Source organism: Ischnura elegans, chromosome 9 (genome assembly GCF_921293095.1).
Source record: "Ischnura elegans chromosome 9, ioIscEleg1.1, whole genome shotgun sequence".
Taxonomy (NCBI): domain Eukaryota; kingdom Metazoa; phylum Arthropoda; class Insecta; order Odonata; family Coenagrionidae; genus Ischnura; species Ischnura elegans.
The window spans coordinates 62,995,897-63,023,746 of record NC_060254.1 but is presented as its reverse complement, the minus strand read 5'-3'; the positions used below and the strand labels follow the sequence as shown (position 1 = coordinate 63,023,746).

The following is a 27,850-nucleotide window of genomic DNA, read 5'->3' as shown; positions in this document are numbered from 1 at the left end:
ATGCAAATCACATTCACAGAACAGCAGAAATCGAGCACCCGTGGAGACGAGAGCAGCGAAGAGGAAGATGACGACTCATCCCGAGCAGCGTCGAACACATCGAACAGAAGAGGGCAATCTCCTGGTCCAGCGGATGCTGCACTCGCCGCACCCATCGCCTTCGAGTCGCCAAGGGTCCCCGTCATATTCGTCATTGGTAATGGAACAGTGTTTTGAGCACCATATTCACAGCCCATTTTTTTATTTCCTCTCCCTAAATTATATTTCATTTTTTCGTCCCTCCTTCATCTTCTGTATGACAGATTATACATATTGTTTATTTATATTTATTTAATTCACAACAAAAAACGGCATTGAGAATTTAACATTGTTTTTTTATCCGTAAGTAAATACAACCTTAAAGATAACACAATAAATAAAAAACAAAATCAAAAAAACAAAACAGAAAACAAAATGTTTGAACTTAAGAAGGGGCATGCGGGTTAGACAATGATGAATTGTACAGGTGGCATTTTAATAATAATAAGATGTCTTTATTCGGGCGAGGTTGAGACTAAGAAGTTCCCTTTTCCACCTAACCCCTCGAGAGCGTCAATGCAAACATATTTAAAAACGGTAGATAAACGTTTACAATGCAAAATTTATACGATATACACTATTTTTGAAATACCTGAGCAATAGATAAACAAGTATATCGATGGCTAAGTTCTAACAACACGTATCTCAAATTCGGCCGATTTGAGACAGGTATCTTAAATATAGTGTAATAGCATTAAAAAAATAAAATACAAACAAAATACAACTCTTGGTTTGCAAATGAATACTTCTTTTTTAGTTTTATGAAATTTCGGTTTTTAATTTCGGTGTACAAGTAAAAAATAATAATCGTTTTTTTGTTCTCCTGAAAAGTTTCTATTTTTGAGATACGTGTTGTTAAAACTTAGCCATCGATATGTGAAAATTTTGTGTAAAATAAGATTTCTGTTCGTGGGAAAAACATGAGGATAAGGGTGTCGTATCTTATTAGGGAGGATTGTGTATTTTAGGGAGGATTTGAAAATAGTGGCAGAGGACAAGAGGTCCAGGGAAGGAATTTTTGAAGCCATGGAGTTAAACAAGGAGGGAATTTGGTAGAAAAGAGAGCGTTGAGAGATGAAAAGACGGAATCACAGAGAGCGTTATTACGTAAGGGTTGAGGAGTAACATGAAAACGGAAAAAGGGAGAATTTCGTTTGTCCGAAGAGAACCGCTAAATAATCCATGCAGAAACATCAGATCAGATAAGACACGGCAATTAGTTATGTTAAAAATCCCTAAGGAGGAAAGGATGGAGTCTTGGGCATAATATCTGAGTGTAGGGATTAGATGGCGGACTACAGCAAGAAAGAAGTTGACTATTACCCATGGGTCTACCTGCACAGGAACTGTAAATCACATATGTAAATCTAAAGTACGTCCACCGAATACTATATCAATTATATAAGTATTTTTGAAGTGTCCATAAACTTTTTAAAAGCTAAACGTATTTCAAGTATCAAAAGATTCGGAAGGTAAACAGGATTAGTACGTATACAAATTTGGAATGCATCGAACACTATCGTATTCAACGAGCATTTTCGAAATACTCTTATAATTGGTATTTTAAAACCAATAATCTTTAAAAAGTAAGTATTTCTTACACCCAAAGTAGATTTCCAAGTTATAATCTTTCAAATATATCTAGAATTTTGACGATCCCCCCCGTATATTCATGTGAAACATATTTGGTAAACTCCGATTGGGTATCCTTTTCATTTAAGTTAATAACAGTATTTGAAGAAGGTACTGTATTCTGGTTTCCGGCACCTAAATCATTAACATATGCATTACACTCTCTGTTCCTGTCAGTGCCACAAGTGCATCTTCGCTTGCTCAGTTACGAAGCCTTGTTTAAAGCCCATAGCTCACGTAAACTAGCTCATCAGATTATATTGTTTGAAGCTTATGATAGGAGAACACAAGGCCTTTTGTAATTTGTAATTTTCCGCACTTTAATGAAACGCCCTAGGTTTCAACGGATAACCGTCATTCTCAAAGTCGGTATAAGTTTCATTGATGCATGCAAAATTACAAAAGTTTTTTTACTAAAAGACACATCATGAGGCGTGATGGTCGGATGAAGACAGTCGACGAAGGAGAATTGGCCGGAGAGAAAGGAAAAGGAAGGCATCCAATAAGTGATACAGGAAAAGTAATGAAGAATCTAAAAGGGAAGAAATACGAGGTAATTTCAGAAAGTAAGTTCCGTTCTGAAATAAAAAATAACAAGTGGAGATATTTCAAAGAAATGCGTATCACACATCACTACCACCATTACACAATTTTTCGACATAGATCCCATGATTTTCCAGGCATTTTTCATAGCGTGGCACAAGTTTTGTACGCCCTCTTCGTAGATTATTTCCTCCAGTGTAGTCATCCTTGAGGTAATATGTTCTTTCAGCTCTTCGCCGCAGTTCAAACGCTGACCATAGAGTTATTAAAGCACAATATACTCTAAGCCGCTGCAAAATGAGGTAGATGACTACACTGGCGGCAACAATGATAAACGACAAATACCTGGATAATCACGGGATCTACGTCAAAAATAGTTTAAGAATAGTAGTGATGTATGCATTAAATTTCTTTGAAGTATCTGTACTTGCTCTTTTGTAATTTCAAAACTTCATTTACTTTCCGAATGTACCTCGTATATAAACAGGCAAAGGTTACCTGATAATTTTTGCGGTGTTTTATCATGTACCCTCTTGTGCTGTCTCATTGTTGGACTTTGCTGTTGAGGGTTAAGTTAACTTTACATAGATTCATAATGGTATAGCCTGCTTTGAAGTCTCACCATCACTGGTCAACAATGCTAAAATTGGTTTGACGCAGCTCTCCATTCAATTAATTAACTCTCCATTTCAGCTAATCTTTTCAGATCTACGTATTTCTTCTCCTTTGCATCCATCTTTACCTTTTCCATATATTTTATTTGAGGTCTCCTTTTTCCGTTCTTGCCATTTACATATCCCACGATAATTGTCTTTATCAGGCCATCATATCTCAAGTATGGCTGACTGGATTGTTCCATCTTCTTATCAAGGTTTTCATTCGGCTTCTCTTCTCTTCTACTCTTCTAAGTCCGACAAATGAAAAATCAAACTTACAAATTTACAAACTTTTCCCCTATTCTAAGATAATCCTCTGGAAAGTCAACTAATTATCTTACAGTAAAATTACTAGCCAAAGCCACAAAACCTTGCGCAAAAACGCAATCAGAACGCAAGATACACGCGAAAACACTCAATACAGCCATAATTATCCACGAAAGTTTTAACAAAAAAATATTGTAATATTTCGAGAAAGAAAAAATTGAAGCCCTTCTTCAGTATTATACTTACATTCATTAGCATTCGTCATAAAAATATATAGCTATGTTCATCGATCAAATGAGTGCCACCGAGTGCTATTACGTTAAAAATTGGTCAGTATTTAACCAAAGTGTATTTTTCGATTTTCAGGAGGCCCAGGAAGTGGAAAGGTGACACATTGTGACAATTTAGCGCTAGAGAGACCTGTGATTGTGCACATAAATATGGCAGATCTTCTTCAGCAATATGCGGTTGGTAGTGGTAAGTATATTTCAATGGTTTTTCAAATATATAACATAAAAATATGTTGTTAACAAAGACATGTCTCTTCTCAAGTGGGCTAAGGCTAGTGAAATAGCCATTTTTTTAAATAATCGTTAAATTTTAGCCAAAACCTAAGCACATAAGTAAAACAACTTATGTTTTTATAAAAAACTTTCAACCTGGTTTCATGTAAACTATTCATACAGAAATAATTCTTAACAACATTTTTATTCAGCAAGCACGATTTTCATCAATAAAATTTATTAAACTGTATTGCACCATCAAATAGATTAGAATTGAGATATCCTTAAATTTTTAACTTGCAATAAAAGTTAGATAAATACTTTTTAGAGCTACATGCAAAACTTCGAGTCCTAAGTGTTAACATTTATTCTAAGTAAACGCTTGGTGAAAGGCATAGAGATTTCATTGCGTTTTTAACTGACAATACTTGCATAAAAACTCCATGTTCGGTAGGCGTACTAACACTATCAGCCAGGGGTATTAAATATTTTCTATGCTGAAAGAAATTAAACTGGTTTAATCTCAATGAGAAGACGATTATTCTAGCCAAAAAATCTCTTATCTTTTATTATTTGAATTTTAATATTTTATTGCATTTCAGACCTTAAAGATATGGGAGAGCTGTCCAGCAAAACTGTGATCGAGGTTCTAATGCTAGAAATGAAGATGGCGGCAAATGCCGAAGCTTATTTAATATCAGGATTTCCAAGAAATATGAGAGATGTAGTGGAGTACTCAGAAAAGGTAAATATATTTTCGATAGAAGTATCAATTTAGTATAAAATCCCACTCATAAGTGGAGACTAGGCTAATACGTCGTCCTTAAAAAAACTGTTAGAAAATATTGGGATAATGCATCCACTGAATTAAAGCAGAGCTTAAGTTGGCTGGCGCTCATAATTGAAAATCTGTCCAACATCATACCAATGAATGCATATGAAATAAAAAGGGCAAAATTATATCTCTTAATATTTATTATAAATGCCTTAGCATTCGTGACGTACGAGAAATAGAAACTGAAAATCTTCACTATAATGAGTTTCCACAGGTACTTGCAATGCCAATAATAGAGGTAATTTTTTATAAATTACCTTAAATATTCAAAATGTAATATTTAAATGAAATCTCCTTATTTCAATAGCGGTTTCAATAAATTCATCAGTCAGTTAAATCTAAATTCAACATTCATTGATGCGGCTTATATTGATGCTCTTGGAATTAGCAAAGTTGTACGTATTAAAAATAAAACAAATAAATGAACAAAAATAAAAAACACAACTACCACTCTCCTGTTGAAATTCAACTTCCAGGAAGATGTTATCATGATTCTCGCTGCAACGTATATTACTGATCCAGGGCAGTCGAATATGATAAAAACCTTAGGTTTCTGGAAGTCCCCGTTTAATATACTAATACTTTGGTGCTAGCATTCAAGAAAAGAGCCAGCGTTGTACAGCGCTGCTGTTGATATCAAAAGTGCAAGACACGCAATTACAGAGGAAATAAAAACATAACATTCATTTGAAAGGCATTTTTTTTAATAAATGGGTACGTAACAACACCAATATGTATTACTTTTATATTTTAGGGAGGAAAAGGACAGATTATAGCTTCACGAGTGCCATTAGCATCCATGCAAAATCACGTAATCAACTAATATTCAAGTTGTTTTGATCTCAGAGAGTGAATAATATCATTTCCTATATATTATGTACTATAATATTTTCTCTGGATCACAATTTTGAATAGTGGATCGTTTTGAGGACCATCAAAAGTGCAAATATCAACAGTGACTAATTGTAATTTCAAAATTAACCGTATTTAATCACGTTTAATTTTTGATCCATTGATAATCTTATGAAAACGTCTTGCGCTAAAAGGAGAATACCGTGGCATATATCGCATCAATTAACCTGGGACAGACCAGACAGACTTGGGATAACCATCTGGAGCAACGAAGCACTAAAATCAAAGGATCGGTGAGCTGCGGCTCTGTATTTATCCCCATCACATACCAATTATTATAGTACTGCCATTCCGTTATTCTTCTCCCCAAACCGTAACTTTCCCGACCTGCCCCAAGTACTTACCTCTTGACCTTCTTCGTGGGACTATTCCTTCAACTTTTCTCTCCATACCGCTAATCACGTTATCGCTTTGACTCTATTTATGACTAATCCATCGCGTTATATCATAATTGCTCACTTGGTGTAGATTTTTACCCGAGTAAGTGACTGCGTACAACTCCCATGTTATATCCAAGAAAAGATTGTTTCAACTCCGGGATCCAGTGCTATGACACAATGAGAAAAACTGAACAAACGTAAATTTATGGATTATGCAGCGCTTCCTCAGCAAAAAATTATGCAATTAGAAACAATTTTTAACCATATCTGGGCTAAAATAAAGTAAATTCTTATTCTAAAGCTAAACTCACAAATCATTAATAAAAAATCACATAAGAACGATAGTAAGGGGGAACGCAATCGATGACATAGAGTATGAGTCAGGATACAGCACTTGATGAAGTACCAATTTACTAGTATCAAAGAATTCTTACAAATACACAGCCTATGCAACAATGGAATTCTCCTTGTTTAACACGTCAGTCTCTCACAACAGCAAACCGTAATTTAGCGGGAAAAACCTACGGCACGTAAGCTTGACACCAAAATTTTCCAGAATCGATGGAGATCTTCGTGACGCCTTTAACTATGCAACCAAATTAGTGTTGTTGTTTAGTTGGTGGCCTAGTTCACTTTCTTCTGCCTTGAGCAGAGACACTGAAGAAATAGATCCATCCCGGCCGTAGGGTTGACCAGTGTTTTATTAATTAGCTAGACATCTTGAATACTTTATGCTATCGATGGATAAGGCTTCATTACCTAAAACTCGGCGTGTCCACCTCGAAGATATTGGAAAAAGGATATTGGCTACGATGTTGGCTGAGAGAAAGGCTACTGCGAAACTGATCCAAGGATGAAAGCACTCCCATGAAAAATGTTACTCACAAATTAAGGAACCTTGTCTAAAAAAATCAACAAATAATTTAGAATTTTATTGGCAGATGTACACTACCTCATGTTTCAAATTTCAATGCTACTTCATATTCGCACAACAAAACACGAACTGCCGGAAGGAAAAGGGGATTACATTGACTAAGTAGTTATTTATATAAAATAACAATCTTGAACATCTCATGAAAGAGAAATATTTTGAAAGACGAACATTTTTTAGCAACAACTCCACAGTTTAGGAACTCTACAATGTACTATCCAGGCTTTCTAACATAGCTTTTACGAAGAAAAAAAAATTTACTGGACTTGTAAATTACGAAATATCTAAAGGAATAAGGTATAATGTTTTCGATTGTGTTGTAAATTTTGGTATACGTTAAATAAGCTTAAAATTCTACTTGAATAAAGGTGCTTGACGTCACACCCCATTATCGCAAACTGACGAGTAGCTATAAATGAAGTTAGTGGTAGTGAAATTCTTGATCGTAATATAATAATGAACAGGCACATCATAAATTTCAGTCTTCATCTGGGATATCAGCGCTTTTCCATCTTTTTTAAGTGACTTATAAACTTTTTTTCCTATTTTGAAAACATTGTTAATTTTTTTAAACGATGGATTTTATTTTTACCATCCACAAAGGCACAGAGTGAAATAGATACAAAAGTGATGATGACTGCCATCTCTCATGTGTTAGAATAGTTTAAAAGGAGAAATCAGAATATCGATCTATTTTAGATACGTAATATAGTTGATAACATACCATCATTAAATAAATTATTCCGGTTGAGGTTTGAATATAAAATGACATAATTTTATTCAACCATAAGCACATTCTTCTTGGGGCTAGATAGGTAATAAATTATGGATTTTTTATATCCATTTCCGATGCATGCTCTTCACTTCTCCTTATGTACACTCCGTGTATAAACGACACAGCATATATTACGGCGGAAATATTCAAGTAATAACAGCATACAGAAAGTGAATATATCATCATGAAAATTAATGTTACATATTTGAACGTAGGTCCTAAAAGTTATGAGAATAACAACAATTCATACAAGTATATTTTCATAAAATAACGAGCCATCAACAGCAATTAACGTCTTTATTTTACTAAGGGATTGATATAACAGATGTGATGATCAGTGCCATCTCTCATGCGTTGGAAAAGTTAACACGGAGAGCTCAGCGGATCGATCTGTTTTAGACGCGTTGCCTAGTGACGATATTCGACCGGTCACGGACTCATTACACCTGGAAAACTAAGGAAAAAAACAAATATTTGAGGCGTACCCTCTGAAAATTCACGGCGAGTAAGTAATACAAGAGTGTCGCCTTGTTTTACACGACATAATATAGTAATACATAACTTATAAAAATTTATCTCCAATGCTTGATCTACAATACACTAAAAGAGCGTCAAATGAGAGTCATCATATGAGCGTCAATACTCACTTGAAAACATTCTCTTGAGTTAACATACGAACCTAACTTATATACTGCATTGTGTCAAATAATTTCTATCCTCATAACGAACGGAAAGCAATGATTGAAGCTGGAGATTACTTTAAAGTAGGCATCATAAAATTGCTAATTAAAGAAATTTGGATTTAAAAGTCAACTTCCACCGATAAAACTCTTTCATTGCATGTTAAAAATAAAAGAGAACTTCTCATTTTTTTAATTTATCTACTTAAATAATGAGTGCATTTTTCGATGAAAGGCGAATTTTTTTGTAATTTAACTTAATTCAAGAAGCAAGGGAATTATACTTCAGGCTGTTTACACAAAAATTACAATACATTGATAGTCATCGGATGCTTAATTCAAATGAGCATCCATACTTTTTATCCACGTTCACAACTTCCTCAGCTGCAATCAATGAGCAAACATACTAATAGTATTATCCATAACTTTTCGAAAACAAGTCAACTCTAGCTCTGGAAAACGTTTAAATCACAACTTAAATATCTACTCAGTTGAGCGTTTCACATAAGTTAGTCACAAAACGGTGACAATAAGTACCTTTAGTTTTTCCTAATGTCATTATATTCCGCCCAATTACTGAGTTTTTTCTGAGTTTATAGCAGGATAATTGTAAACACAATTTTTTATGGATGCCTATGAGAAAATATAATGCCTCTTAGATGTCTAAATTTAATTTTCATAATCTCTCTTCCAAATGTTTCAATTTTTATCTCAGTGGGGGTTTAATTTGTCAAAATTATTTTTAACTCACGCAAAATGCTGGGATGAGCCGTACCCTGTCTTAACTTCACTAGATTGCTTTATGTCAAAAATATCCGTGTAAGAAACTATAATAAGTAGTGCTAATTGACAGTAAACTGTGTGGATGAACTTTACGCTGATTATATTATTTACATGCTCAACAATAACGAGTATCTCAAAGCAACAATAATCTCAAATGCGTACCTTAGGTTAAACATTCAATTCTACACTCCAAAATTCAGCTGGAATTATTAAAAATATGATTTACTTACTTTATTGACCAATCAAATTATACTAAATACTAATATAAGCGATAAAAAAGTCAATTATGTGGTTTGCTGATTGAGTGGTGACTGAAAACGATTGTTATGGTTAAAGCTGAAATTTTGGCATCTTCTAACATACTTTGTCATTTCAAGTTCACTCAAGAAGAATTGAAATGTTGCCTATGAGTCACATACCTTTGGTAATACATTTTGACATCCACCTTGGCCAAAAATAACTTCACACTTCTAAAAAATAAAACAATAAAAATTACAAAACTTAGACCCTCAATTCAAGTTTTTAAGTCCACCTTATATTAAGGAATTTATAGATAATGTGACCTCATGGGCATCCATTTCCTATCACTCAACAAAATTTGAACGAAATCTGGTGGAGACACTTGAGGGAATTTTCTTGTAAGTGGTAGACCATTGGGATACTAATCAAAAGGGTTCCCGGTTTAATTCCGAGTAAACCCTTCTTACGCTGCATTAAGAAACCCTCGAAGTACGAGCTGGTTCGGTAAAAATGAACTGGCCGCCCTACTCTAAATGTAAATAGTTCACACGCATACGACTTTATCTGGGGTGAACTCTGCCCTCACCAATCCAAATTAACCTCCAACCTTGTGGATTGAATCAGCGAGTGGGAGTGATTACATGCGATTAACATTTTTTACGGATACCTCATTATCATTTTCAAATGACATCTCCAAAACGTTAAGATAAAGCTGTTAATTCACTTACCAAAAAAATTTTATAGAGATTTTAGGCCCACTTGAACAACTTCACCCTCTTACATTTTCACTCAATCACGTTAACCGAAATATATTCACTCCATTAGTGCTTATTAAAACATAAATTCAGTTTTTTTCACAAAGAATGCAAGAAACAAGGTTCTTGATTATTTTCCAAGCTTTAAACCTTAATGTGTTGAGATGAAAAATTAACTGGCCATCTCTTGAAAGGGATCAACCGAATACAACGGAAAGGCGTTTCCGAAAAAGTTAATAATCTGAAGGAGAGAAAAAAGAGAAACCCAACAACTCTGCCGCATTGAAGAGAGCTTTCTCGCAGGCTTACATTATCGTAAACCAGTTATTCGATCGTGAGAACAGAGCGGTCTGCTGCGAAAAACAAAAGACATTCGAGAGCATTATCAAATATAAAGATCGGGAGACATGAATAATTTCTTTCGCTCATAATTTGGTAGACAACCAAAGGTCGTACTAATAATTCAATACCAACGATATTTCTCACACGAATATGGTCTTGCAGAATAGTACATTATTGACTGACTTCGTGAAGGCGATTCTCTTTAAAAAAACAGTTCTGGTGAGCTGCATTGTGAGTTTAGAATGTTGCGAACTTTCATAATAATTCGCAGGCATGTGAACAAGCAATAATATTACCTCCAAATTTTCAGAAATAACTGGATGATGTCTTCTTTTTACTATTTCTTGAAATATTACCCGACCTTGAATAAATACAAAGCTCATAGGTCTGATCGCACCAGTCTGATTTCCAAATGTTGGTGATCCTGCGTGGATAGAAATTGAAAATAGATTAAAAGTTCCGCATTATCAGACAAAAAAAGACCACGAGCCAAAATTTACCCTCCGAAACAGCTTTCAAATTCCTTGAAATATTTTTTCCTGTTAGTTTTTGAACCTTTTCCGTGAAACCTAAAGACATTTATGAGAAGGTTAAATAATATTGAAGTGTAAAGTTCTTTTCATTTTGCATATTTACTATGTTTAGGATAAAGTTAATATTGTACTACTTGTTTGTTTTTACTCCATGCATATATTTTTTCATTTCAAAGTCATGTATTAATTTGGGTAAACTATAACCAATAACTTAAAATATACATGTAACCCATCTATGTTACCACCCGATCGAATTGTAACTAGTAGTAGTAGGAATCTTTTTAGAGGGTGCGCCGACATCTGAGGTCATTTCGCTGTAACTTGTGACTTTATGCTAATAATAATAATAATAATAAGTACACACCTAAAACCATCCTTGAAAACGATCAGTGTAAGATTTATTATGACCTTTCAATTATTACCGATAAAACAGTCCATAGCAATAGACCTGATCTAGTAGTGCAAGATAAAACTCACAATGAAACGTACTTGATAGACATTGCCGTACCTAATTCGCATAATATCACTACAGCCTAAACCAACAAAATGGAAAAGTATGAAGAACTTAAAAATGAAATTAAGAGATAGTGGAAATCAGATGAAGTACACATAAGTAATACCAATCATTATCTCTGCCACTGTAGTAGTGCCTCATTCAATCCATCAAGGTCTTCAAACTATTGGACTGCCGAAAAGCTTGTTTATTACAATAAAAAAGCAGCAATTTTAAATACTTACCGGAGTGTCAGAAAATTTTTCAACACAGAGTAAAAAGACGAGAGTACGTGGTGATACCCGTACCTCGCCTAAAACCAGCAAAAATTCTTTGAAAATATATTTTTTTTTAATAATAATAATAGTAATAATACCTTCATTAGAGAACATTCGGTAATTAAATCTAAAACATACACGGCTTTTGAATACACCAACCCGATATGTGGTCACGCGGATCCCAATTCGCAGGGAATAATGAGAATGAAGCCAGCCAAGAATTGCCACACGGAAATATCTTTGGGATACTTATAGCCGAACTCTATGGGGTAACACTTGTTGAAACGGAACACAGGATTGATGTGCATCAGCTGCGCACATTCTTAGTCAATCCAAAATCTGCATGATATTGTTTCGTGACGAGAGTTGAGAGCTCTTACTCTCTCTCTCCCCTGGCGTTCCTGAAGGCCATTTTCCGTGACGACACGAGAAAGACGTGGGTTGGAAAGGTGGAGAATACGCCACGCAAATGTGGGATGAGGAGGAGGAACTTGAAGCCTAAGGCCATTTGGACAAGGGCGAGAGAGTGACCGCATGAGAGCGGGGAAAAAGAATCGATCAGTCTTTACGTCCTGTGTCATCTTCCTTTGCGACATGAAGCCGACGCTGACCGTGACCCAGAATTTCGCTCACGGTTTCCCACGAGTTCAATAACGTAGTCGCTGGATTTTCCCGTTGTCCACCGATGCATATATTGTGTGCCTAATATGATCTCCATGTACATCGCATTTAAATACACTAATATTGTATGTTACACAATTTTTTTAACGGCCTGACCGAGGTTTCGACGCAATACACTTTGTCCTTCTGAACAGATGCGCAGCTAGGAATTAAGGCTAGGGGGGTTTTAGGAGCAACTAATACTTGGGGGTATGGAATACGGGAGGTGAGGGTGCCCTGAGGGCCCTCCCCTAGAAAAATTTTGAGACAAATGATTTAAAATGGTGAGTTTTGCGTTTTTCAGCGGGATATTTTTATTAATCCTTACACTATTCTACAAGTAATATTTATCTAATTAAATACAATGGATTAAAATTTAAAAATTTCTATGAGGTCTGGGGAGGACTTTATCCCCCAAACCCCCCCTCGTTGCCTAACTGATTCTGAAAGGTACACAGTTTACAATGCGGAAACCAGGATAGACCATTAAAATGTAGTGGAACATGTATTATTAGTGCATCAGTGATTATGTTTTCAGTTATATAGTTCTACAAAATATCGACATCCATAGGCGGATTTATGGGGGGCAAGGAGGCATGTGGAGACCCCCCCCCCCCAGACGCTTAGAAAATAGACGATATTTTTAGTACTTATATTAATAAATTTTATATTTTTATATAACAGTTATAAATATGTACATATTTATAACTTTTTATTAAAATTAAGAGTATATTTCCAAGAGTAATTGTTGCATGTAGTTTTTCATCCCAAACGTGAGACGACCGTTTGCCTGTCAGACCCTGTTGGACCCCCAAGAAAAAAATCCTGCAATCCCATTCCGTTAAACCCATGCAATTATTTTTTCCTCGCGATTAAAATCTTTTTATCATTTTTTCTTTTCTCCTCTGAAGATGAAATCGTAAAAAAATACTTTTTTTCAAATTATCACTGACGTAGCTTAACATTAGAGGAACCCAATTTCCGCGAACCGCGATTACGTGACATTGGGGCGAAACCTGCTCGGTTTCGCATGAATTCGTGTTTTGGCGCGCATTCATACGAAATGTTGTCCTGACCTCGACATGCGTCTCACCGACAGCTATGGTATTTAACGCTTTTAGTCAGCCAAATTCCTTACATATTTGCCTTCGCATTTCTCGTTTTAACTAAGATAATATGAAGAACTAAGGGTTTAAATTTCTCTCGTAAGAAAAGGAGTTTTGATCTTTGCTGCCTCGCTGAGTTCCGATGTAAGCCAGACCATCTACGTGTGCTGGGGTCTGGTGAAACGGCACAGTAGTCCCAAAACGAAAAAAGCTGGTCGAGAGTCAAGTTTTCAACTGTTTCCGAGGAATTTATGAACGTACGATTATTATTTTACACAATATGGTCTATGCTATAGGCTAGTACGATGGCTATTCCGTTGCTCATTGTATTCTGTGGAACTCGGAAAACATAGGTCATTCGGAGTGCGTAACATCACTCATTTTAAGAGAAGTTCACCTTCACAAAAAAATCTTTCAGACAATTTATGAACTTTAAAAAATAAAGTGCGTAAGTTGATACTTTCGAGTACAAATACTGACGGTTTGGTTCACTGATATTTTTTTATAATAGGAAAGAAAATATTTTAAACTTTATGCCAATTTTACTTTAATTTTGCAAAATAAATAGCAACGTCGTTTCGGGCGATGCCGATCCCGTTGGAGATTTTGAAATTAATTGAAAGCGTATAGTCTATATATTCTATAGCAAAATCTTGCATTCGTAAGCGAACTTGGCCTCACGTTGGGTTTATTCTGAACGGTGGAATGAGCTACCGCGACCTACATCAGGCCGAGCGCGAAGTGTATTCCAAGGAAAGGACATGACCGCGGCGTGGGTTCACATGGATGACTCTTGCCTATGTCTACGCTGTACTAGTTACGATGTCTTCCTCAAGGAAAGGGTCGTCACAGCAACTGCGGTCATGCGGGTAACAGCAGGTGGCCCACGTAGGAAAGGGGTTTGCTCGGCGACGCGTCCTTCATCGAATCGTCCCTCGCCTACCGCGAGCGAAACTTAATTTCTCCTTTTGTTCTTGTCATATCCTCGTGCATTGAGCAGTTTTTTCATCAATATATAAAAATCCAGTACAAGAGAATAAAAAACGTCCATTGGAGAAAAAAAACGAAAATTTTGGAAACATTTGACTCACATAAAGTTTAATAAATTTTTCTCCAATTAATTTCCAATTTTATTATTATGAGCATGTGCTAAATATTTGCTCACTTAATCTTGTGAAGATTTCTTACTTTATACGTGCCAGGGAATTAATTGAATTTTTGAATTTGTCCTACGATATTTCCCCTCCTTAAAAACTTGTAGATAAACCCCTTTTGGTTGTGAATTAATAGAAAAAAATATATTGAAAGGAATTATTACATGAGAAAATTTTGATTTGTTAATGACAAAATAGAGTTTACAAGACGAAATTATAAACCGAAGTGACAGGATTATTTGGCAAAATTTCAAGATTTTACTCACCGTAAATCTCCGTAAAATTTGCTTCTACCTGTCGGTTAAGAGCTAAACATAACAATTAAAATGTTTAGATATTAGACTACTTAAAGTTTTTTCAAATGCTTCCTAAATTTTTCAGCATATCTAAATAGTAATCGACGTACTGCAGCAATATTACATGCTATCGGAAAAATTAAATTATGTAAAATGCAGCGACCTAAATTTAATCATTAAGATTTTATTTGGAAGCAACTAAGAATATTTCTAATAATTTCCGATTTTTAAAGTGATTGGAAAAATGTGAAATAGTAAGTAGTTTTTTGAAAGCTCTCACAAATTACAGAGCATGCTGCATTAAAACGACTTTATTATAGAATATTCTTGCTTATACAATTCATTGTTTTGGTACCTGCCTTTCTCATTACAGATCAAGGTCGTGACTGGCGTCATTTTGGTCAGCTGGAGGCGGAAGGTGCTTGAGCGGCAGGTGGCGTATGGAGCCAAATTGGGTCACGTGATCCTCCGTGTCGCCCGAATGGAGCTCCGCTACTTTTACCACCACACCATTTCAGTGGCGGAATATTTCGACCAACAGGGAATGCTCATAGCAGTAATTATCGATTGATATGACGGTGCAAGTTTTCCTTTCGACCAAAAATGTGCACTTTAGACCGGAATCATCAATTTCCTTCCACCAAAAAATGTTCTCCTCATCACGCGAGTAATTTATGAATTAATTAATGACGAAGTCATAAAATATTTACAACTCCTAGTACCCGTATTGATTTTTTTCGTCCACGAGACACTTCTCACTTATATTTTTGAGGATTATAATTTCAATACGGAGGAAAATGAGCGACAAAGCTCGTAAATAATTCTTGGAATTACAAAATGCCTCCCCAAAGTTGACCTCGTTTTCTGTTGAGTCGCTCTTTGGTGAAGATTTGATGTTTCTGAAAATGGTTATATTACCAATACTCCAGTCAGTTCTAGAAATGTGACGTTATTAATGATCGAAATGCTTTCTGAATGACGATTGTTAACTTTGAAAAGTGCGTCTCCGAAAAGCGTAGGAGACAAAAAAGTAAACGAATAGAGATAAGAGATAAAATCGCTAACAAGATATCCTAGGTCTAATGGAATATTTATTGCAGAATATACATTTACATCTTTTTCCGGGTGCCCACATTTCAAATTGCTTTTCTCTTGGCTCCGATGATATTTGAATTAATTTCGTCTTCTATAACTACCTTTTAACTGAAGACATTAGAATAAATAATGTAAATAATAGGCAGCATGCATTTTCAAAGTGTTATTATCATACGAACCACCTAAAACATAAAAATAATAAGAAAGTGAATATGAAAAACAAGGAAGTGAAGCTAAAGAGTCAAGAAAAATACGTAAGTAAAGAAAGTAAGGAAGAAGAGTTCGATTGAGGTCGGTTGTCAATACGATTTCATCATTTGGCATCTAAGTCCACGATTTCCGTGACAAACATTTTATGGTTGCGGATGCTTTAAATATGCAGACCACAATACCCTTTCAGTCGTGATGCATAAAGGAACTTCAGTAAAATAAGACTTCAAAAATATTTTTTCCTATTCAACGAGCCTATGGAAAGTATGCACCACAACTTATAGAGGAAAACTCGTTAGAAAATTGCAGGGACCTGACCTAATATAAGCAGCGCATATTTATCTTCCGCATAAATGGCGAATTATGAAAAATGCCCTACTTCAATGGTGTCAGGCTCAACTTTGTGGAAGTTAAAGTTCACAAAGTTCACAAGAACGACTTCGTTTTCTTCCACTAATTTATTTTGACGGTACGACATGTTTCGACCTTGAGCGGTCATTTACGAGTGCAAAATTTTGTCAAAAGTCGGGTAGATTTATACCAGGATGGGACTTGAGAAGGTTGGAGGGGGGGGAGTAATGGGTGGCGGTTATGGTGAGGGATGGGAAAACCACTGCGAGGACAGTGTTGATGACTATATGCAAAGGGTCATTAGTAAAGGATTAGGGTGGATGTGGGTTATCAGTAGGTGTGGGGTTGATAACCCACTGGTGGGACTGATAGCCCACATCCACCATAATCCTTTACTAATGACCCTTTGCATATAGTCATCAACACTGTCCTCGCAGTGGTTTTCCCATCCCTCACCATAACCGCCACCCATTACCCCCCCCCCCCCTCCTAACACCCATTCCCCCTTCAACCTTCTCAAGTCCCTTCCTGGTATAAATCTACCCGACTTTTGACAAAATTTTGTACTCGTAAATGACCGCTCAAGGTCGAAACATGTCGTACCGTCAAAATAAATTAGTGGAAGAAAACGAAGTCGTTTTTTCATTTATGCCCTACTTCCACCATAAAATTTATTTTAAATTAAATAAATACCACCATTATTATATGTATCTTTCGGTATCGGTATCTCTTTCCATGTATCTTTCGATCACGAGGTGCTATAACACTATAGAAGTTGTACCCACTTATTCTCACAGTGGAAATACAATTAACATAATTCATTAGCGTATGAGGGGAAATTTATTTTCACCTCTGTATTTTCTAAGATTTAAAAAAATTACACATGAAATACACGCTAATGTATACAAAGGTCGACTCCATACTCCCTCAAATTTTTGAGATAATAATATTGAATTCATATATTTAGGAAACAAATTCAGGAAAATTTAAAAAATTAAGGGAACAAATAAGGTCAATTGTCATAGGAATAGTAAACAATAGATATAAAGGTAACAACGTTATCATTCAACAATGTGAAAAAAGAACTGAATTCCTTCTTCTAACACAAAAATGAATATTAAACATATCACTAAACAAATAAATGAAAGTAACTCAGTCAGTAACAACGTAACGAAACTCAGTATCTTAGTCATAGTAACAATTTAACAAACGTAACAACGGTGTCATTCAGCGATGAGAGGAAAAAGAACTAAATTATTTTTTCTTACACAAAAGTGAACACTAATTATATAAATACGGAAGCGTAAGTTTCAAACAAGAAAGTAATTCGTAAAGAAAAAAGAAAGAAAATTGGTTAGGCTGGAGTGATGCGTCATCTTGATTGCCCAAGTCTTCAGCACAGAAAGAACCATACACTAACAATTACTTATGCTGGCTTCTCCGAAATTCATTGCCCACAATACTTATACGGGTATTTGAATAACGCCTGACATTATATGAAGATGATTATCTTGTCCCCTTATTTTTCAGATAGACGGAGAAAGGGATCCAAGTGAAGTGTACGAGGACTTCAAAGCCATCGTTTATCGGCTCCTAAATGAGGAGAACCTCGCCGACAAGGCTGCCAACAGAACAACGAGGGAGCCGGCCGAGGAATTCAACGTGCCAGTGTTGGCTCACCGTCATGCCATCACAAACATGCGCGGCCCACAGCAACCGAGGACTCTCGCCGTCTCCGTGGAAACGCATCAGCCATCTCGGACTCGTTACCCTCCGGTAATTTGGATTCTAGGTAAGCCTGACGAAGCCAGTAATATAACCATCCAAGTGACTTAAGTTCCAAGCATAACCGAAACGTATGGATGAATTCAAGGGCGGTCTGACCACGTCATTTGTTCGGCAATCGCCGAGGGCTCTGAGCTCAGGGCGTCCCCACAACGCTCGCTTCTATTGTGATGTGAAGTGTATATGAGGACCCCTAGACGCTGAGGGGGTAAAAATAATTTTATGATTTCGGCGATAAATTCAGATCATGGTTGGTGGAGTACATAATATTGTGGTGGAAAATGGATACGAGTGAACAACCGAATATAAACATATTTATCAGTGAAGAACTTGCATCCCTTTGCCACAACAATATTATGAAACCCACCAACCATAATCTGCACTTAGCTCTGAAATTATAAAAATTGCACTGGTACTCCTTAGCTTCTAGGGTCCTCATATGGAAGATGTAATAAGAAAGACTCAGATTGCTTGAATCTAAGTTTTTTTGCCATTGCAAAATGCTACTACGTTTTCATTAGTTACCTTATTTACAACATACTCATTTTATATAAAAAAAAGGTGTCAGAAAATAATTATAATAGAGAACCTGATACCTTTTTGAAACGGTTATTCGAAAACGTTATTTTAAAGATTTTTTTTAGATTTCAGTGCAGTTTCAATAAGCAAATTCATAAATATAAATTAGAACCATGATCTAACGTTGCATAAAATTCGTCATTAAATTCGAAAAATATCCGCCATTAAAATTTATAATCTGTAAAATTCTCAATTTTTATAGTATTTTTTCTTACGAAATTGCTATTTAAACTTTTAAAAATTAATTTGCAACTGCTTGCGAAAAACGTCGGAGCGAGGACTTTTTCCCGCCGGGGTAAAGTCCTCGCCTCCCAAACAAGGGGTCACGAGTTCGAGTCCAGTATGAGTAGGTTGCCCCTACCCAGGACATGGTTGTTCGCGCACGTTTAATTGTTAAACTTGTGGAAAACCGCGATGTAAAAGGTCAATATATGCTGTTTACGGTAGTGAGAATAAATAATCAACAAGCGGATGCTTGACGTGACTACTCTGATTTCCCGCAGGTGGACCTGGGAGCAACAAGGCGTCCCTGTGCAGCCGAGCACTGCGCAAGAGCGGCACTTCGACGGCCGAGTGGGTGCAGCTAAGTATTGGCCGCACCCTCCGCGCCATGGCCCTGAGCAGCGGCACCATCCCCGCGGACAAGAGGACCCCGATCCGGCTGCTACCCACCTCGCGAACCCCGTCACCCACCAACCCCGTTATCTCCAGCAACTGGGCGACGAACAAATACCCTCACCTCCGGCCTCTGCTATCCACGGGAGAAATGGCACCTGAGGTACGACACCCTGATGTATAGCAGAACATATTTTTAGCAATAGGGTAGTTTCCTTCATCAAAGAAAGCGAAAGGCATTGATTGCGATTCGTTACCCACCATTAGTGTATTCATAATATACAAATTATTTGGTTTTAGAAATTCCAGTTTAGACGAATCGCAATGGTCAATTTTATCCTCATTTGAAAAAGGCCAGATTGGCGCCCATGCGATGCCACTCCACGTGACGTCACAGGGACCTAGTTTCTATACGAGTAGATAGGAGTTTTACATCGCCTGAGTTTACAAATGCATGCATGAGGCACAGAGCTCAGGGAAACATGTCTTAATAATCACCTATTAAAACTGGCTAAGGTCGGAAAGTTTTCCTCGTTTGATAAGGTATTAATAATCCTTATTTAAGCCAAGCGCTACCAGCTAGCAGGGTACTCTGCTACCTGTTAGCATCCTGCGTCGTATCAGCGCTCAGAGCCTCGCCCCAAGGTCACCTCACTTGCGGCAGCGGGAACCAGAACGACGTCACACGGGAGTTTCCGGGCATTCATACTTACCCGTCGCGTTTTCGCGCGCTTGAATTTTTCACTTTTCATTTAATTGCGAAAAATGGACATCGTCATTTAAAAACCTAAAAGCGTGAAACACGTACTCCAGGGGTAATAATCTTTCGATTTAGGCAATAAAAAAATAATAGGAAACCACCATTGGCTAAGTTTTCTCGGTAAACCTCCAAGGTCAGTTTTTTCAGCTATATTCTGTTGTCGAAACGGAGATGGGAAAACTGACCCGGCCAAACAGCAGAACATATTTTTATCAATTCTCTAACAATCTTGAGATTGATATGACATGAGGACACTTTGCCAACATTTTCCACCGGTACAGACTGAAATCATTCTTGACGCGACTTCATTTTGATCAATTTTCACGGAACGACATTAAAAGCTAATAGGTGCCCATTCCAAATCCGGTGTCTGCAGTAGATGTTTATCGGAATGTCATTCATGCAGAAGTAGGCAAAGTTGATTACCTCTCTATTTTAATGAATTCATTCACAAAATATAGACAAAATCTTCAGATTGAAATTGTTTTCAAAGGTTGTAGATTTGGGATAAGTTGGCTGCTCTGTGAGAGAAGACTGTCTTCTGCTGCTAATGCTTAAACGATATCGATGCCCGTTGATCGATATCGCTGAAAAAGAATACCATCAAAATCAAAAAACCGCCGGCCATCTTCATATTTTCAAGGCAGTTAGACAAGAAAAATTATTTTAATGATGCACGCCCGATCATAATTACAGACCTTTCATCTCGCTTTCAATATTTAAAGGTACGGATTTGTGCAAAAATATATGTTTAAAAAGAGCTGAATTTGAATGACGTTTATGTTAGCATAATTCTTTCAAACTTAGCTGCTTCCATGGGATGTTATTTTCGCAGCAATGGATTAGATTATTTGGACATTATAAGTCACCCAATCGATTAACACCATAGATGCCGGTTAATTAGGAGGGATAAGGTACCGGAGGGACCCATTAAGAAACTAATGTGGCGGATTTTGCTTACATCAGGTGATTTGGTTAACATCAATGACTTTTCATTGATTTATTGAGAATATGAAAACATTTAATCAATGCTTAGCCGATATAATGAGTAAATTACAAAGGAAACATACTTGGCACACTTCTGCTACCTTTACATAACTGCGCTTTCACATTCTAATTCTATTAGAATGTGAAAGCGCAGTTACATTCTATATTTCCAGATGATGGGCAAGGTATATAAGGACTGCCTGAAATCTAACTTTGTAGCATTTGTTTTCCAGGGCGATGTGGAAGGAATAGTTGAATCGCAAATGGAACGCAGTGCCCAGGATGGAGCCAAAGGCATCCTTATTGATGGATATCCACGGGATTTAGGCCAATTAACATCTTTTGAAACAAAGGTGGGTTTGTATCGGAGACATTTCTTTCATAGCCAGGAAGATGAACATATTTATTTCTCCAGTTATTCCTAAAAATAACAAAATTATCTTCATCTGTGCGTTACAGTACGGACAGCAGCCAATGCTTATACTGCTCGATTGCTCAAAACTACAGCTGGGTCGAGGCCACTTGGACGACAATGTGCCTGCTTTTCGCCGAAGACTGCAATTGTTCCGGGAGCTGACATTACCAATGCTCAAGATGCTGGATCAGTCAAATAGGCTGATAATTGTAAGTTTCAGACGCATTATTTCGATTTTATAGTATTTCATTACGTGAGAACATAAAATTAATTAGTTTTCTCGTAATCAATGCTTTCAATGCAGTGCATGAAACACGAGACTGTACGCAGTCACACGCAGGGGTGCAAAGTTACAATATACAGCAAGAAAGAAGTTCACCATGAAAAAATATTTGGCTTGGCCGGGATTCGAACCCGGATCTTCCGATTGCGTGGTGACCAAAAACACCAAGTCATCTGCTCAGAAGAGGATCGATTTGTGGCTGATCTGTGAGATGATCGATCGAAGATTTGATCGATCTGTGAGAAGATCGATTGGTGGCTCGAGTTCGATCTGAGAAGATGGCTTGGTAGTATAATTATCCAACGATATGATCTTTGGATTTTTCTCCTCATAGAAAAATCCTCCAATTTCGTTGGTAAATCAAGTAATGGATTCGCTAGTAGTGGGCCCCGTTTTCCCAATGGCAACGCGGGTCTATCCCTATCTTCTACTTTCCACTCCTATACTCTCCCCGGAGGCGTCGACGGAATCGAAAAAAGCTGGACAAAACCTAAAGAACGATATTTTTGAGTACGGAATTTGAAATTTTGCACAGTCATTTTCTATGCATTATTGTTTTTTGACGCAAACGGTTTTTCATTGGTTACTTTTTTAAACTAATTGCTTGGCCTCAAAGTTGAACAAATTTCGCAAAAATTGCCCGCATTGATTTTTTTCGAAATTCAGCATTAAAACTAATGCCACACCTTCAGTAGTTATTCAACAGCAACAAATATTTACAAAATTTACAATATTATTAAGAGATTTATAATTATTAATTCTTGTCAACTTCCATGACTCAGTTGTAGTATTTGTTATTGTATGATACAAGATGGTGGACCCTGTTTTTCGTCGAAATTTATTGTTCATATAGGATTATAAAAAAAGGATCACCGAGTTACCTCGAGATATTTATACCACATGTACAGCAAAGCCTTTCGTGTGTGATACCTAAAGGAGAATTGCGACCACCCGCGACGCCGAATTTAAGACCGATTTTCGAACGTGCGGCACAGTCCCGAGCTCGCTCTTGGCCACGGAGAATTTCGTGCTCGACAGATGTTGGAGATTGAATCTTTTAAAGTAGATTAATTGTGTAAAAGATATAATATATTAATGCCAAATTTATTTTCTATTTCATATAATGAAATTTCTTCATTGTCTTGCGATATTTATTGCCGATACGATAGAAAATGGCGGACCCTGTTTGCTATCGAAATTTTGTGCTTATGTACGATTATAAAAAATGACCACTGAGTTACCTCGAGATATTTACATAAAAATTGCATCAAACTTTTAACAGTTTCCGCTGGAAGAAATCAACTTCGGCCGTTAGCATCAAGAAAAATAAAATCGCTGTTTTTACCGCGCGCGCAGACCACGGCTGCTCCCTGACGGTGTGGAATGGCAATTTTTGCGAAATTTGTTCAACTTTGAGGCCAAGTAATTTGTTTTAAAAAGTAACCTCTGAAAAACAGTTTGCGTCAAAAAATGCACTAATGTATAGAAAATGATTGTGCAAAGTTTCAAATTCCGTACTCAAAAAAATCGTTTTTGAGATTTTGTCCAGCTTTTTTCGATTGCAGCCCACTGTGCGCCGCTTATCTCCTTTTCTCCTTCCCACTCCATTCCTTCCACGGGTGTACGGGCGTATCAATTGAATCATTGGGTCCCGACCCCGGTGTGTTGTATGCTTCAAAGGGATCCTTCAAGGTTGGGCCCTCATTCGTTGGTTGTGTAATTGTCTAGCACGTCAAACGCAATTGGAAGATCAGGGTTCGAATCCCAGCTTAGCCCGATATTTTTCATGGGGAACTTCATCCTTGGTGTACATATAATTTCAATGATTTTAATAAAACAATTCACTATAAAATTCTCAATGACATTTATCAATTTTTTCGTGACACATTTTCGTATATCTTCACCTTGACAGAAATAAACCAGGAGACATATTCCCCAAACTTAAAGAATATGAAAAATATTTCATACCGCGGTAAAATTTTAATGGTAGTGTCACCCTCAAGTTGAAGTTAATTCATGGGTTCGCCCCCGTAAATTCAATCGTTTAAAGGAACTATTCGCCAGGTTTTGGAAATGATGCCTCACGCGTGCTTTCATTAAGGCGCATAAATACGGAATCATATCCTTGACACGGTACAACATATTAGCTTAAGATAAATAGTCTTCAAGTATAAATAGCTTTCTATTTTTTTAATAGCGGTTATTTGCTGATTCATATAATTATGCCTCCATAAGAATAAGATCCGGTTTTATAATGTCAGATTTACCCTAACTTTAAGATGATACAGTGCTTAAGATACCAGGTAATTTTAAGGGCGTATCAATAATACCAGGTAAAGTTTAAGAGTATATCATTGATACACCCTTAAACTTTACCTGGTGGTGAAAGTAGGCTCTGGTTGGCTTAAAGTCTGATCCTATACAGAAGCTAACCAGAACTTTCAACCACCTTTAGGTAAAGTCACAGGCCGTATCATCTTATGTTTAGCGTTAATCAGAAATAATATAACCGACCATAAATGTTACAATTCAGCTTCCAATTTTTAATAAAACTTTTTCACACGATTAAAATTTTTCCTAATAACTAATGTCGAATCGTACGAACAGGTAGACGGAGACACGGATTCGCCATCAGTACAAGATGAGTTCTACCAAGCAGTCATGCAACTAATCGCAGAGATAAGCAGTAAGCAGCGAAGAAGAGTTGAATCAAAACAAAATCTGCAAGCCAATGGTTTCGCCGGAAGATCAGGCACAGTGCTGACACCTGTGGCAGCAGTCCATGCTCTCAGGCATAGAGAAATCTTGGAAGGAATTGAAAATGATGTACCGAACGGTGACGCCAGGGCCGATGGCAGAACTCACGAGGCGAGGAATGGAGTCGGAATGCGAGGGATAGCAAACGGAAAGCAATTGGCAAACAGACAAAGAAGAAATGTGATGGGCAACGGAATCACTAGGGCCCTGCAGCAACCTCCTCCTCCACCTTATCAACCACACTATGCCATACAAGACTCCTACATGTAGGGAAAGTGGACGCGCAAAAATTATAAAGGCCTGTTTACACGGTACATTAACACGTACGAGTTAAGGTGTGGATGCATGAACGATTTCAGTGAACCGGAATGGAACTTGGAACATGTACGAATTCATTAACCATATTTAATTAGAATAGGTTCTATTCTGTTCGTGCGTTCGCACAAGTTGGTTGGCTACACGGTGCATTTTCGTGTTCATTCACGCGTTCATACATTTAGACATCAACTCGTACGTGATAATGTACCGTGTGAACTCTGTGCAAAAAAGAGTTTAATTCCTTCATTTTATAGTTTTTTTTACCTAAGCGTTGATAAATCAGTACCAATTATAGAATTTATTTTACCTCTTTATTATTTATTTAAGGAGTTGCTCACATACAGCATTTCTGCCATTTATAGTGACGCAGTAACAAACATGCTTTCATCATACGTTTATTGGTCCATCATTTCATGAATAGGTTACACATCGCATTTTTTAGTGCTTAGATATTAATTCCTGGTGTACTTACTTTATCGCCGGGTAAAGAAAGTGCAGATGAAGTTTTTTTGTGGGTGAAATAAAGTTTTGAGGATTTCTCTACAGGAGAAGTTCGTCGCCACGAGCCATATTTGGTAGGTTAGACAACCTCAAAGAAACATTGGAAGATACTATTCGCTGAAAACCTATTACCTCAAAAGGTACCTCTTAAGCAGAAAACTACATAATCTTTCCAGATCAAAGTGGGTGAAGTACATGAAGACATTTTACGTAAGACAATTGGTGCTCGGGGCCAAAATATTTTGCTAAAAACTACGATTAGGGACAAAAATTTTAAGCCAATATTTTTTTAACAGTGAGTGAAATGACTTCAGTTATGACCCCGCAAAAGGGATCTCAACCGAACAGTAACCGTGTGAGCCGTGTTTTCAAGAGGACTTAAAACGGGAAAAGCAATGGAAGTGCAAGTTGGAATGCAAAACTTCATCCCACATCCACGGGCAAGAAGGCAGAGATTAGACAGAATTGAAGCAGTTGGACAAATAATGCTCTCTTACCAGTCAACCACCTCGGTAAAATCTAGTATTTTTCAAATTATTTATCATTTACTAAAATGACATTTTTAAACTAATCGGAAATAAGTGCATTTTAAATATAATGCAAGGTAGCAGTTAAGAGCTCTCAACAAGTGCAAAGTGTTATTTTTCTTGTATTTCCTAGCAAATAAAATAAATTTATTATAAAAATTTAAAACTTGAAATACTGACAAAATTAAATAAAGAGCGATTTTCTTATTTATAAAATAAACTGACGCTAGACATAAAAACTATCACACGTCCCTCCAATCTAATTATAAATATGCTCCCAGAATGCGATTCGACGTCCATATTTTCATTTCTTCCTACGTAAACCATTTATTTTATTCTTTGAACATGATTGAAAATGGAAGTTTTGAAGCCAACTGATGCGACATGGAAGAATTGAGGCAGAGCAAATTGAAGATTTGCGATGTAATGGAATATAAAAGGTGCGTAATAACATAGAGTAAGAATATACTTACTCTATGGTAATAACCACCTTGATCACTTTACAAACCACGTTCACTCCCTCGGGTGCCACTGCACTATGATCCTTTTCAAATATCTTTGCGACTGGCCCAGTCGTGCACGCTCGGAATGTTTCAAGCGGCGCGACGTCGCGCCAGGATGTGGAACCTGCGACATTAGGGATGTAGAATGGGGAGAGAGAGGGAAGGGGTAGGCGTTGCCATATTTTCTCAAAAGACTTTACCAGTGCATGGAAACGAAATACTGTCTCAAAAAACCCTCATCTCACTTGGCAACACAGCTCACTTATGAAGAATACACCACTTAGGGACGTAGGACCAAAAACGACTGATTTTCCCGAAGGCTAAGCTCCGCCGATCGCATTCTGGTTGGTTTGCAGTAAGTCACGTGCCCTCCACCCCCCAAAAAAACTTTGGTCTTCCTCTCGGTCGCAAAGATATTTGAAATGAACTCTAGGTCCCGTAAAGGAGAAAGAAATCTTCTCCCCTTTGACCCAGCGCAGCGTCAGCATGGGACACCACAACGAGATAGTGGAAGGGGGTCCGCCGGCAGCCGAATTCCACAGACGTGCATGGGGATATTTGACTTTTCTCTGGCTAACCCCACACCAACAAATATTTTTCTGTCCAACGAAAAAATCAAAGCTCTCTTCTTCAAACCACTTCAAGAGGACTGCACCCCTCCTCAACACATTCCACTTTCCTCCAACCGTAGCCAGGGGGGGCAAACCCCCTCCCCTTATTATTCGAGGATGCATCACTTGCAGTCGGACCTTCTCATTTTATGGCTTATCACTTGTTTCAAACATGTGCTATAATCTTGAAATTTTCCTGTTGCATAAATTTTACCCTCGTCAACATTTTCCTGTACCTCAAATTTGAAAAAAAATCTGCTTTTTCTCATACGTATCTTTAAATTCGAGGCACAGGCAAAGAGCTGAAAAATGTGATAAGTGAACACAAAGATGACGAGAGATTTTAACGAGAAATACGTCACGATAAAAGGAAAAAATGGGCATTCGGTCTAATTTGTTTACATATGTCTTATTTTTTCCGCGTTCATTTTTGCATTACATTTCAGTACCCAGAAGTAACCACAGCGTAATTAATAACTTAAGCACCATTTGAACTTCAAGCGGGCAACAATAGTCTATCACCATGGAGCCATGTATTAAGTTGCTTCGGCGACATGAAAATTTTATACGAACGTGAGATACACGCCAAATGTGTGACGTAAATATCGAAATTAGATTATCTTAATTTGTTAATCTCTTTCGGGACAGTCTCGTCCACATTTTAGATTGCTGAAGTAAATTTTGCGCGAAAAGGCCAGCCTCATGAGTGGGCCTTTTACTC

The 27,850-nt window shown here is 37.1% G+C and overlaps 1 protein-coding gene across 1 annotated transcript; it reads left to right on the top strand.

Moving 5' to 3' along the window:
• On the top strand, positions 1-26,138 carry LOC124164940 (adenylate kinase isoenzyme 5). The gene is made up of 9 exons (XM_046542179.1): positions 1-196; positions 3,543-3,653; positions 4,282-4,424; positions 15,206-15,388; positions 18,019-18,280; positions 19,356-19,630; positions 21,448-21,567; positions 21,674-21,838; positions 24,520-26,138. Exons 1-9 carry the CDS (start codon positions 1-3, stop codon positions 24,937-24,939), a joined length of 1,875 nt encoding a protein of 624 aa, XP_046398135.1. The 3' UTR covers positions 24,940-26,138.
• Positions 26,139-27,850: the final 1,712 nt, after the last annotated feature.